Below are 14,077 nucleotides of genomic sequence, written 5' to 3'. Positions count from 1 at the left end.
CTCTCCTCCTTCAGCCTCAGGACCTCTGTGGACAGCTCTGATCCTGTACGGACCCGCCTCAGCTCCTCCTGAACCTACAGTAAAGACATAGATATTAGAGGTCGACCGATTAATCGGCATGGCTGATTAATTAGGGCCGATTTCAGGTTTTCATAAAACGCTAATCTGCCTTTTTGGCTGCCGATTATGGCCGATTACATTGCAATCCACGAGAAAACTGCGTGTCAGGCTGACCACGAGTGCATCGTCAAAAGGACCTTGTGGCTGCAAGGAGCCAAGGTAAGTTGCAAGCTAGCATTAAATTGATCTTATAAAAAAACAATCAATCTTCACATAATCACTAGTTAATAACACATGGTTGATGACATTACTAGTTTAACTAGCTTGTCCTGCGTTGCATATAATCAATGCGGTGCCTGCTCATTTATCATCAAATCACAGCCTACTTCAACAATCGCCAAACGGGTGATGATTTAACAAAAGCGCATTGGCGAAAAAAAGCACAATCGTTGCACAAATGTGCAGTTGAAGTCGGAAGTTTCCATACACCTTAGCCAAATACATTTAAACTCAGTTTAACTATTCCTGACATTTAATCCTAGTAAAAATTCCCTGTCTTAGGTCAGTTAGGATCACCACTGAGTCAGGTTTGTAGGCCTCCTTGCTCGCACATGCTTTTGCAGTTCTGCCCACAAATTTTCTATAGGAATGAGGTGAGGGCTTTGTGATGGCCACTCCAATACCTTGACTTTGTTGTCCTTAAGCCGTTTTGCCACAACTTTGGAAGTATGCTTGGGGTCATTCTCCATTTGGAAGACCCATATGCGAACCAAGCTTTTAAGTTCCTGACTGATGTCTTGAGATGTTGCTTCAATATATCCAAATAATTTTCTTTCCTCATGATGCTATCTATTCTGTGAAGTGCACCAGTCCCTCCTGCAGCAAAGCACACCCACAACATGATGCTGCCACCCCAGTGCTTCACGGTTGGGATGGTGTTCTTTGGCTTGCAAGCCTCCCCCTTTTTCCTTCAAACATAACGATGGTCATTATGGCCAAACAGTTCTATTTTTGTTTCATCAGACCAGAGGACATTTCTCCAAAAAGTACACTCTTTGTCCCCATGTGCAGTTGCAAACCGTAGTCTGGCTTTTTATGGCGGTTTTGGAGCAGTGGCTTCTTCCTTGCTTTCAGGTTATGTCGATATAGGACTTGTTTTACTGTGGATATAGATACTTTTGTACCCGTTTCCTCCAGCATCTTCACAAGGTCCTTTGCTGTTGTTCTGGGATTGATTTGCACTTTTCGCACCAAAGTACGTTAATCTCTAGGAGACAGAATGAGTCACCTTCCTGAGTGGTATGACGGCTGCGTGGTCCCATGGTGTTTATACTTGCGTACTATTGTTTGTACAGATGAACGTGGTACCTTCAGGCGTTTGGAAATTGCTCCCACGGATGAACCAGACTTGTGGAGGTCTAAAAAAAATGTCTGAGGTCTTGGCTGATTTCTTTTGATTTTCCCATGATGTCAAGCAAAGAGGCACTGAGTTTGAAGGTAGGCCTTGAAATACATCCACAGGTACGCCTCCAATTGACACAAATTATGTCAATTAGCCTATCAGAAGCTTCTAAAGCCATGACATCATTTTCTGGAATTTTCCAAGCTGTTTAAAGGCACTTTAGTCAATTTAGTGTATGTAAACTCCTGACCCACTGGAATTGTGATTAATTGAAATAATCTGTCTGTAAACAATTGTTGTAATGTAAACAATTGTTGGAAAAATTACTTGTGCCACATGGCACAAAGTAGATGTCCTAACCGACTTGCCAAAACTATAGTTTGTTAACAAGAAATTTGTGGAGTGGTTGAAAAACGAGTTTTAATGACTCCAACCTAAGTGTATGTAAACTTCCGACTTCAACTGTACCTAACCATAAACATCAACAGCAACTGTTTGGGCCGCCCTGGCTCGTTGCGAACTGTGAACTAATTGGCCAGAATTTTACATAATTATGACATAACATTGAAGTTTGTGCAATGTAACAGCAATATTTAGACTTAGGGTTGTCACCCGTTCGATAAAATATGGAACGGTTCCGTATTTCCCTGAAAGAATAAACATTTTTGTTTTCGAAATGATAGTTTCCGGATTTTACCTTATTAATGACCAAAGGCTCGTATTTCTCTGTGTTTATTATATTATAATTAAGTATATGATTTGATATAGCAGTCTGACTGAGCGGTGGTAGGCAGCAGCAGCCTCGTAAGCATTGATTCAAACAGCACTTTACTGCGTTTCCCAGCAGCTCTTAGCAATGCTTGAAGCAGAGCGCTGTTTATGACTTCAAGCCTATCAACTCCCGAGATTAGGCTGGCAATACTAAAGTGCCTATAAGAACATCCAATAGTCAAAGGTATATGAAATACAAATGATAGAGAGAAATAGTCGATGCATAATTCCTATAATTAACTACAACCCAAAACTTCTTAACTTCTTTGGGGTACTTCTCAATTTCCACCTAAAGACATACCCTAATCTAACTGCCTGTAGCTCAGGCCCAGGAGCAAGGATATGCATATTCTTGGTATCATTTGAAAGGAAACACTCTGAATTTTGTGGAAATGTGCATTGAATGTAGGAGAATATAACACAATAGATCTGATAGAAGAAAATACAAGGAAATAACATATGTTTTCTGTTCTTTATTGTTGCTGCATCATATTTCAAATGACCAAGAACAGCCAAACATATAGATAGGATGCTGGGGATGATTTTAATTAAGAACTTTTTTAACCTTTATTTAACTAGGCAAGTCAGTTAAGAACTAATTCTTATTTTCAATGACGGCCTAGGAACAGTGGGTTAACTGCCTGTTTAGGGGCAGAACGACAGATTTGTACCTTGTCTGCTCGGGGATTTGAACTTGCAACCGTTGCAATCTTTCGGCAGGGTAGCCACTAGGCTACCCTGCCGCCCCAACATAAGATGGCAACAATAGCCGAGCAAAGTTTTAGACAGATAACTTGAGCGAGCTACATGACATTGAAAATGAGCGAGCTACATGAAAAAATTAGCGAGCTACATGACATTGAGCATGAAGTCACCCAGGTGTCCCACACAAATGTAACCAAATGTACCAAAGTGGCCGAATTGGTACAGTGATACATTTGGAAGGTAATAACTATATACAAAATACATAAATGCTATTCTAACACACACCAAAAAATTACATATAAAAACTATTATTATTATTATTTTTTAAATAACAAGGGTAAATATTTACTCGGTCTCGCTTTCTCTATCAATTTCCTCTATAATTTGGGTTAAATCTGTATACCTAGACTTTGTTTTAGCTTTTCCTGATTTATTCGCCATAATTTAAATATATAAACTTGCTGAAAATGCAGTTGACTATGTACTGCTATGCGTAACACTCAAGTAGGATTTGCAATGGCGAATGAACCTCTTTTACGCCAGAGATTACGACAAAGGCTGGTCTTCGAACGTATAACCATTACATATTGCCGTTTACCTCAACTCATTGGCTATCTTCCAAGCTAGATTTCAAGATGATCAGTGGTCATTGGGCCAAAATACAGTCAATCAACGATAGACCGGTCCTACCATTGGTGCGCAATGAGGTCATTGATTGGTGTCTTCAAATCGGTTTGTTTCGGTCAATACGTCCCGGGAAAAGAACCATCACGTATGGTTGTGTTAGTAACAACTAGAGGATTGCAATGAAACCAACCATGACTGGATAAACGTTTGTTTAGTGTGTGTAATTACCACGAACGCTTCGTCCAAAGTTGAATGAGACGGAAATCACGACGCAAGCGGTTTACAAATGTTTCGTGTTAGGCTATAAAAATGGATTTTATCAAACAAAACAAACATTCACTGTGTAGTTAGGACACTTGGCATTGCCACCAGAGGAAGATCTTCAAAGGTAAGCGATTTATTTTATTGTTATTTCTGACTTTCGTGACGCTAATGCTTGGTTGGAAAATGCTAGTAATACTTGTGTGTGCGGGGAGCTGTCCTCAGAAAATAGCATGGTTTGCTTTCGCAGTAAAGCCTTTAGGAAATCTGACACAGCGGCTGGATTAATAAAATGCTCATCTTTTAAATTATGTAAGATACATGTATTTACAAGAATGTTTACTATAACAAATGGTGTATTTAGAATGTTAGCGCTCTGCAGTTTCACCGGATGTTGGCCTGGTGGGACGTTAACCTCTAGGGTAGGTGAGACGCTAACTGGGAATATTGAAGAACTGGGAATATTGAACCACCAGCTTTCATATGTTCTCATGTTGGGGAAATTGGTGAGAAAAAGTGTAAAAAAAAAAACATTTAAAAAAGGGTAGATTTGCAGGAAATTAGCTTTAAAACAAAATTCTCTCCGCCAACAAGAGGGGTTGGGGTCGTGAGGTTGGAGTTTGTTACTATACCGATAAACATGATTATTATATGACAATATCCATCCAGACATTTGCCATCTAGGAAATGTGTGTGACCGGACAGTAGTAGTACTTGAGTGCCCCCGCCATAGACACTGGCTTTCAAATACTGATCCAACGGAGGAGGGTGTAAGATGTGTATTTGACACCTGAATTGATAGGTATGTTTAGACTTTAAATGTTTGGTACTACACTGAAACAATCTTTTTCATTTGATATGCCACGTCCTGGCCTGTCTCACCTTTTTGCACTGTAAACTAAGCTGGTCCCGCTCAGCAGTAAGGGCCTTGACGTTGGTTTGGATGTCCTCCATGTGTCTCTCAAAACCCAGCAGTACAGCCTGGAGCTCATCTCTCTCCTTCACTGTCCGGGAGAGCTCCAAATCAACATTGTCCCCCTAAATAACACAGAAAAATAAATGATTTACCATACATGCAAACAAAATAATGATATAAGAGGCTTACTAGTACCATGAGTTTATGTACGTATATACATTAAATAAGAACATAACTATGTATTCTTTGCATTAGTATAAATGGCTGGCTCTTTCACCCTGCCATGCCAGCCTGTTCTCCCCCTGGGGCTCCTGCCCCTGCCTGGGCTGCTGCGGGTGTTGGTGTGGTCCATGACGCCTGGTCCCCTGGCCCTGCGGTAGCGCTCAGCCTCCTGTCGGTAATAGTCCCGCTCCTCTTCCAGGCTCCTGACAAATGCGTCCAGGCGAGATGGGGAGCGGTCCTTCCCACACACACCGTGTTTAGACCTCATGCTCTCCAGCTCAAGCACCAGCTCTTTATCTAGATACAGCAACCAGAGTCAGTTGGGCTTAGGCCAGCTCAGGCCAACTATAATCAATGAGAGACATTTGAGTCTCAAAGTTCCAGTGAAACAGGAGAAAAACACTGCTACTCACCAGCATCAGTCATTTTCTCTAGTTTGTCCTGAAGCCTCCTCTTCTCTTCCTCCAGGAAGTTCACCAGTCCCTCCATCTTCTCATTCTGCTCCCCGAGCTCCCCCAGCTGGTTCCTCAGACGGTCCTTCTCGTAGTCTCCCTCAGCGTGGTCCTAAAACATCCAGTCAGAGGAGTCAGATACAACTATGATATTGTGAGTAAAATGCTGCACAGATTCAAGTTTCCCTTTAACAACTATCTGATGTGGTACTGTAACAGATAGACATTCTCTAGTCATTGAGACGTTAAGTTTTAACAGGAACGTGAAGGCTACAAGCCTTTCTAAGCCCAATAAATAAATAAAAAGTCATACCCTTCTTAACTTTGTGATTACATCTTCCAAGTCCTCCAAGGCTCGGTGTTGCTTTTGGATTTCTTTCTGAGGAGAAAAACAGGCCACAGATTTTCCTCAAATTGAACCCTCTGTCTGTCTTTATACAGTACTCCTCCTGTTCCCATTTATCATCTTCCTCCCTTCTCACCTTGGCCTCCTGTAGTTCCAGGTCAGCAGTCTCCAGCACCAGGTCCTTGTCCTTCTCCAGCTGCTTGGCCAGGTGGTCTATGTGGGTGAGCTCCTGACACAACTCCTGGTTCTTGGCACTGAGGTCCGCCACCTCGGTGGATGCATCCTGCTTCCTCTGCTGCAACCCCTGAACCTTCTGCTCCAGAGTCCTGTTAGTCTCCTGCAGGTACTCGATCTGGGAACACGACACCGAGAGGTCAATGTGTGGTAAGTGCTCAAAGGACTTTGGCAAGCCTGAGTTGATGGTTGTTGGTGTCGACAGAAACAAGTTATTTGTGGTCAGTTTCAATTTGAGGGTAGGTTGCGGAGATCAATTCAATGTGTGGGTAATACCCATTGTGTGAAGTGGGTCAGGTTTCAGTTCTTACCTGCAGGTTAAGGTGGGCAATCAGTTTCTCATTGCTGATGGTCTGAGCCTCTAGGGAGATGACATCATAAGGACGCCCTCCATCAAGTGCTCGACTAAGACGCTCAATCTCTTTGTCTCGCTCCTCAACCTGTATGTGCAGGTGTTTGATACCGCCCTGAGCTCTTTCAAGGTCTAATTTCAGTTTGGTTACGTCCTGCTGCAGCTCCTGGATCCTAGGGTAAAATTAATCACAAGTTATTACTAGGAGTGTAATGGTACACATATTGTATTGGACTGGGGGGGGTATATAGATAGATATTCTAAAATGGATTAAGAAATATATATCCTCAATCTACACACAATACCCCATAATGACAAAGCAAAAAATATAAAAACAGAAATACCTTATTTACATAAGTATTTAAACCGTTTGCTATGAGACTCGAAATTGAGCTCAGGTGCATCCTGTTTCAATTGATCATCCTTGAGATGTTTCTATAACTTGATTGGAATCCACCTGTGGTAAATTCAATTGATTGGACATGATTTGGAAAGGCACACACCTGTCTATATAAGCTGACCGTGCATGTCAGAGCAAAAACCAAGCCATGAGATTAAAGGAATTGTCTGCAGCTTTGAAGGTCCCCAAGAACAGTGGCCACCATCATTCTTAAATAGAAAAGTTTGGAACCACCAAGACTCTTTCTAGAGCTGGACGTGTGTGTGTAATCCATTTTAGAATAAGGCTGTAACGTAACAAAATGTGGAAAAAGTCAAGGGGTCTGAATATTTTCCGAATGCACTGTATGTATGTACACACACACTAAGACCTGCTTTTTCCATGACAGACTGACCAGGTGAATACAGGTGAAAGCTATGATCACTTATTGATGTCACTTGTTAAATCCACTTCAAATCAGTATAGATGAAGGGGAGGAGACAGGTTAAAGATGGATTTTTAAGCATTGATTGTGTATGTGTGCCATTCATAGGGTGAAGAGGCAGGGTGAATAGGCAAGACAAAATATTTAAGTGCCTTTGAACAGGGTATAGCAGTAGGTGCCAGGCGCACCGGTTTGTGTCAAGAACTGCAACGCTGCGAGAGTTTTTCACGCTCAACAGTTTCCCATGTGAATCAAGAATGGTCCACCACCCAAAAGACATCCAGTCAACTTGACACAACTGTGGGAAGCATTGGAGTCAACATGGGCCAACGTTCCTGGGGAACACTTTCGACACCTTGTAGAGTCCATGCCTCAAAGAATGCAACTCAATATTAGGAAGGTGTTCTTAATGCTTTGGACACGATCGATAGTGTCATGACTCTCCTGGCTGAGGATCCAAGGCCTCAGATCAGCTTGGCAAATGGCTGACGAAGACCAGACCCCTCTCACCACAGAAGTGGGGGGGCTGGGCCGGTTTTATGACACCTCACGGCAATCGTAAATTTTATGCAGCAGAGAACCCGCTCTTGCTCTTTAGTATCAAGATTGGAATCTGCTTTGTTAGAGACATTTTGCCACCAAAAAACTCTTAACGTCCAAAAGTGAACACTGCAACAATATTTCTAACATCCAAATGTGGGAAGTGGTCTATGGAACATGTCTGTTTTGTGATGCGATTAACAAATTGTATATGGTATAACAAAAATACTGTAACTTGGAAAGTGTACGCACTGTTTATGTCAAGATTCCATCCAATACGTGGTGTAGACAATATGCAAAAGGTTGAAACTATTTTTGTAAAGATAGGAATGTGATTTTAGTTCTCTAACGAGATCATAGTTTTTGATTATAGAGCAACACAGCCATGCCCCGAATAAGGTCAGAGAGCTTGTCAGCATGATGGAACCGCCCTTTTCAACCAGAGCGCTTAAAAGGACTGGGTAAGAATGAACATTTCATACCAGAAGACGTGAGACCGTGGTCCATACGTTGAAATGGTTGGAAACTCTAAGGAGATAACCTCACCTACCAGACCAGAAATGCGTGGAGCGTTAGCTACATGTGGGAAATGGTTGAAACGGTGAACCAACACGAGGTGAAGATAACCTCACCTACCAGACCAGGGTACCGCCAGTCTGCAGCTGCGTGTGTAAAGTGCTTCAAACTCTGACTAAAGACACGAGGTGTGAAAGAGAAAAATCGCATCTTAGACAAGCATTGGTGCATCTAAGTAGCTGCTCTGAGGAAACAACCCATTGAAGCCAGGACAACTAAGAAGGACATTGTGACCTCTGGTGGACAACCAGAGCCTTACACCAATCGACCCCTTCCTATAGAAGAATTGATTGGTTTCAACAAAGATATACAACGAACAAAGACATCCACACGTAAATACATTCATTACTTCTTATTCCAAAACAGGCGGTGGTTCGTGTGCAAAGTAAATGGTTACTGTGAGCGTAGTTTCCAAATGTACGATAAGTGTCTCTTTCGCTCTCACTTTTTCCCCCTTCCCATCTATGATGTAACAAGCCGTCATGTCTTGTCAGTCCACTTGGATCTTTTGTAACGTAAGTGTGTATGTGTATTCTATTATTATTTAGTTAGTAAATAAATAATTAAACCAATTTGTGTAGTACTGAATAATCAGCAAAGGTTGGGGTTCATGCAGAGCCAAGAAGGTTACGACTGTTCAGAATGAGAACTGATATAAGGTAATGATTAATAAGTGACAGTTATCAATATACTGTTTTAACTTCTCTTTTCTAGATTTTCGGGAGATGGTAACTCGTTAAACAACTTCTTCGTAGTGCCACAAATTCCTAATGAGTTAATTGTTACATTATTAATTTAATCGGGTAACAATTAAACATAGTTAGTGGATTGAATAAATAGCAGTCATCACATTAATGATTTCAATTCAAGTCACGTCAAGACAATAGATTAGATAGTCAAGTGCGCTCCTTTGTATGCCTCGAGTAAATCTCAGCTGAAAAATAAAAACAATTCAGGCTATTCCGTTAAAACAACTAGAGCCTATGTGCTGATTGCAATTACAATTAAAATCTTAAAATTGGTGCATTTCAAACTGTCCTTTTGTGACACGCAGCCGGGAACTAGTTCTGTACAATGGCGAGTGGTGGGGTCGTTAAACCAGGAGAATCCTCCATCATCGTTTAGATATCCAGTTTGGGAACATTTTGGCTTCCCAGTAGATTACAACAGTGATGGACAGAGAGTTGTGGATAAAATGTAACCGTATTTGCCAATGTTCAATGACAATAGATTGTGCAGCTGCCTACATTTCAGTATTCCTACCACTGGAGCAAGACGGAAAAAACACAGCTTCGTTTCCCCTTTGCATTCAAGCAGCTCGTCGTAGCTGATTCTGCGCCAAAGAAATTACAAGAGGGATAGGTATGTTTATAGCAGTTGATACGCGCCCATTCTAGGTGGTTGAGAATATACAGTGCCTTGCGAAAGTATTCGGCCCCCTTGAACTTTGCGACCTTTTGCCACATTTCAGGCTTCAAACATAAAGATATAAAACTGTATTTTTTGGGGAAGAATCAACAACAAGTGGGACACAATCATGAAGTGGAACGACATTTATTGGATATTTCAAACTTTTTTAACAAATCAAAAACTGAAAAATTGGGCGTGCAAAATTATTCAGCCCCCTTAAGTTAATACTTTGTAGCGCCACCTTTTGCTGCGATTATAAGTCGCTTGGGGTATGTCTCTGTCAGTTTTGCACATCGAGAGACTGAATTTTTTCCCCATTCCTCCTTGCAAAACAGCTCGAGCTCAGTGAGGTTGGATGGAGAGCATTTGTGAACAGCAGTTTTCAGTTCTTTCCACAGATTCTCGATTGGATTCAGGTCTGGACTTTGACTTGGCCATTCTAACACCTGGATATGTTTATTTTTGAACCATTCCATTGTAGATTTTGCTTTATGTTTTGGATCATTGTCTTGTTGGAAGACAAATCTCCGTCCCAGTCTCAGGTCTTTTGCAGACTCCATCAGGTTTTCTTCCAGAATGGTCCTGTATTTGGCTCCATCCATCTTCCCATCAATTTTAACCATCTTCCCTGTCCCTGCTGAAGAAAAGCAGGCCCAAACCATGATGCTGCCACCACCATGTTTGACAGTGGGGATGGTGTGTTCAGCTGTGTTGCTTTTACGCCAAACATAACGTTTTGCATTGTTGCCAAAAAGTTCAATTTTGGTTTCATCTGACCAGAGCACCTTCTTCCACATGTTTGGTGTGTCTCCCAGGTGGCTTGTGGCAAACTTTAAACTACACTTTTTATGGATATCTTTAAGAAATGGCTTTCTTCTTGCCACTCTTCCATAAAGGCCAGATTTGTGCAATATACGACTGATTGTTGTCCTATGGACAGAGTCTCCCACCTCAGCTGTAGATCTCTGCAGTTCATCCAGAGTGATCATGGGCCTCTTGGCTGCATCTCTGATCAGTCTTCTCCTTGTATGAGCTGAAAGTTTAGAGGGACGGCCAGGTCTTGGTAGATTTGCAGTGGTCTGATACTCCTTCCATTTCAATATTATCGCTTGCACAGTGCTCCTTGGGATGTTTAAAGCTTGGGAAATCTTTTTGTATCCAAATCCGGCTTTAAACTTCTTCACAACAGTATCTCGGACCTGCCTGGTGTGTTCCTTGTTCTTCATGATGCTCTCTGCGCTTTTAACGGACCTCTGAGACTATCACAGTGCAGGTGCATTTATACGGAGACTTGATTACACATAGGTGGATTGTATTTATCATCATTAGTCATTTAGGTCAACATTGGATCATTCAGAGATCCTCAATGAACTTCTGGAGAGAGTTTGCTGCACTGAAAGTAAAGGGGCTGAATAATTTTGCACGCCCAATTTTTCAGTTTTTGATTTGTTAAAAAAGTTTGAAATATCCAATAAATGTCGTTCCACTTCATGATTGTGTCCCACTTGTTGTTGATTCTTCACAAAAAAATACAGTTCTATATCTTTATGTTTGAAGCCTGAAATATGGCAAAAGGTCGCAAAGTTCAAGGGGCCCGAATACTTTCGCAAGGCACTGTAAACTTCCCCCTAGCACCCATTTCAGCACACAGGTATTACACTCAATAGCCTAGAAAGCAAGCCAAATTCAAAGTTATCAATGAATTGGCCAATGCACCCTGTGTTGTGCTTACTACAGATATATTTATATATACAATTTAAACTAGGCAAGTCAGTTAAGAACAAGTTCTTATTTACAATGATCGTCTAGGAACAGTGGGTTAACTGCCTTGTTCAGAGGCAGAACTAGAGATTTTTACCTCAGGGATTCGATCTAGCAACCTTTCGGTTACTGGCCCAAATCTCTAACTATTAGGCAACTTGCTGCCCCTAATGGATGTATGGACCTCCAAGGCTACAGAGAAGCTGTGACAGCCCCATTACATTACCCCGGAGTGGGAGATGAGAAGTACCGCGCTACAGACACGCCTCCTTTATGAGAGTCACAAATGCACATACTTTTCTCTTTGTAAGAAAACATCATAGCATAAGCCTATACAATGTCTGAATCATGTTTACATATTGATTTCACATGCATATTGCACATTATTTTAGTGTTGTTATTGAGTAATTGTGCATTTTGATTTAAGAAAATACTAAGTGTTGATATGGCTCCATATACCTGATGAGAGCACAATCAGGAACACCAATACTTTCTATTTTCTTAAATAAATAAATAAATATTAACTACAGTAACGGCTGGAATTGAATTTTCCACTGTACCGAAAGCGAATCGTGACCCCCAAACCCACAATACGTACTGAACCGTGGCTTTGGTGAACTGTTACACCCCTAGTTATTACAAATTTAAAACATTGCAAATATCCCTTTGATGCATCTTGATGTGAATAGCACCAGCATACTATTTAATTGTACATTGTTAATATGTTTAAATAAATACAAAATAAATAGCTTGAAAGTGATTAAACAGCTACAAGGAGTATCCCACCTGTCATCAGCCACCTGCAGAAGATCTGCAATGTACAGGTCATCAGGCTGCGCCACAGGTTGAGTGGGGCCAGAGGAGGGCGGGATAAGGTCATCAATCTGCATCCGCTGACGTCTGAAAGGAATGCTGTGCTTTTTCCCTCCTGCCAAATCATCATTAATGGAAACATCCTGGTGTGTGGTTGTATAGAGGCTGGATGTACACGTTAGAAAAACAGGACATGTAGTGGTGCTCTAGCTTAAGAACTTGAGTGAATAACTTGTGGGTGAGTAATAGAAGTATGAGGTGGATGCCAGTGGATGTTGGGTCTATGTCCTACCTGGTGTCTGCACCACAGCCTGCATGTTCTTCTCCTGCAGCTGCTGAATGCGCTCCGTCTTGGCCTTGCTGTCCTTCTCCAGGGAGCGGACCTTGTGCACATACTGGTTGTTAAGGAACTTCAGGTCTGATGTCTCATGGTCCAGCTTTCTGATGTAGGCTTTGAGCTCTGAGACAAAGGGCAGTGACAGGTTTCATATCAAAATATATGTATTGCCAGTGATAACAGAAGGAGTAAAAATGAATGGGTTAGACCAGTTATTTCTGTTACGAGAGGACAGTGGGATTCATATATGAATGGACTACTGCTTCACTGAGTGGCATTGTGTGGACTGATACCTCTGCTTACTCGCTCTTTCTCCTCCCCGAGTTTGAGGAGTCCAAGGTGCAGCTCATTGTTCTCCCGGACCAGCCGGGCATTCTCCGTCTTGTATGGCTCCAGGAGGGCATCTAGATTACGGCTTTCTTTCTCAGTCTTCCCTGCATTGAGCTTGGCATTGCGCAGACTTTCTGTGGTGTGGACCAGATCACTGCAATAGAGGCAGAAACACACAAACCTCATTCACTATAACATGGGACGCAATAACATCTCCCTATACAACTGGTAATTTACTATCATGTCCCAGAGGTGAATATGTATTTACCTGAACAATCTTTCCACCAGTGGCAGGGTCTCGATTCCCAAAGGCTGTCTGTATCCCAGTTGATCCAGACGTTTCCGAAGGTTGATAAACTTCCTCTCTGCATTGGTGCTCATTGTTGCTGCAGCAGTCTACAAAACAGGACATAGTAAAGATTCGGAGATAACTCCATCTGTGGTTATAGCTAGTTTATTTGCTGACTACAGTTTATTGACTACATAGCTAGTCAATACTATTGGACTAGCCAAAGATGGACTGGTAGTGCATTGACAACTGAAACGGGCTACTATTGCACCAGAGCAAGTAACGTTAGCCAGCTCATTCATCCTATCAAGCTGCAGCTAGCTAACGTTAGCTAGGTCGTTCAGGCCAGGTAAAGTTATGGCAAAAGGAAAAACAGGATTTCAGTGACAGTCTAGCTTGCTATAGCGAACTTATATATTCTTGCCAGTAAACTTTCATCAATTGTTAGTCGCTAAATTATACTCACAAATCTACGGTCCGGTTAGCTAGATAGCTAACTTAGTTAGCTAACGTTAGCTGTGATTGTTGACATGACGTCTGTAAACAAAGTTATAGAACAAACAACGCTGAAAAGACTGCATGAGACTTTCACGTATGTGCCAGGTGGAACACCTTGTAGAGGTTTGCGAAGGTGGTCAGTCAGTACATGGATTTTTCATGAATGCAAAGCTGTCGTTCGACTCGCCCTGATCTGAACTAGCTAGCTAGCTTGTTCTCTGTCGGCGGTAAAGTAGTTTGAAAATGGCGCCGAAGCTCATCCCACTTCGCTTTAACTTCTCCATGGAAACGAGACACATGTTCACTGGCACAGGTTCAGGTGACATCTCCAAAGTCTCCAACGAGTTCAGT

At 41.9% G+C, this 14,077-nt stretch overlaps 1 protein-coding gene across 9 annotated transcripts in view; it reads right to left on the bottom strand.

Moving 5' to 3' along the window:
- Nucleotides 1–14,011, bottom strand: part of cep135 (centrosomal protein 135) — a 23,053-nt gene extending 9,042 nt beyond the window's left edge. For 4 of the 9 annotated variants that reach the window (XM_021599428.3, XM_021599426.3, XM_090231849.1 and 1 more), the window contains exons 1-12: nucleotides 13,695–14,011; nucleotides 13,208–13,335; nucleotides 12,903–13,093; nucleotides 12,565–12,732; nucleotides 12,246–12,387; nucleotides 6,308–6,521; nucleotides 5,899–6,114; nucleotides 5,730–5,795; nucleotides 5,378–5,528; nucleotides 5,020–5,261; nucleotides 4,709–4,864; nucleotides 1–74 (exon numbers count right to left, since the gene is read on the bottom strand). The exon at nucleotides 1–74 is cut by the window's left edge and continues 145 nt beyond it. In XM_021599428.3, coding sequence (XP_021455103.2) covers nucleotides 1–74; nucleotides 4,709–4,864; nucleotides 5,020–5,261; nucleotides 5,378–5,528; nucleotides 5,730–5,795; nucleotides 5,899–6,114; nucleotides 6,308–6,521; nucleotides 12,246–12,387; nucleotides 12,565–12,732; nucleotides 12,903–13,093; nucleotides 13,208–13,320 — 1,733 coding nt within the window. In that variant the 5' untranslated portion in view covers nucleotides 13,321–13,335; nucleotides 13,695–14,011. The remainder of the gene's footprint in view (nucleotides 75–4,708; nucleotides 4,865–5,019; nucleotides 5,262–5,377; nucleotides 5,529–5,729; nucleotides 5,796–5,898; nucleotides 6,115–6,307; nucleotides 6,522–12,245; nucleotides 12,388–12,564; nucleotides 12,733–12,902; nucleotides 13,094–13,207; nucleotides 13,336–13,694) is intronic. The other 5 variants (XM_090231847.1, XM_090231848.1, XM_090231851.1 and 2 more) reach the window with 4 other exon arrangements.
- Between the last annotated feature and the right edge of the window lie 66 nt (nucleotides 14,012–14,077).

The sequence above is a fragment of the Oncorhynchus mykiss genome, chromosome 4 (genome assembly GCF_057628025.1).
Source record: "Oncorhynchus mykiss isolate SJ-2025 chromosome 4, ASM5762802v1, whole genome shotgun sequence".
Classification (NCBI taxonomy): domain Eukaryota; kingdom Metazoa; phylum Chordata; class Actinopteri; order Salmoniformes; family Salmonidae; genus Oncorhynchus; species Oncorhynchus mykiss.
This window is presented reverse-complemented; position numbering and strand designations above follow the sequence as displayed.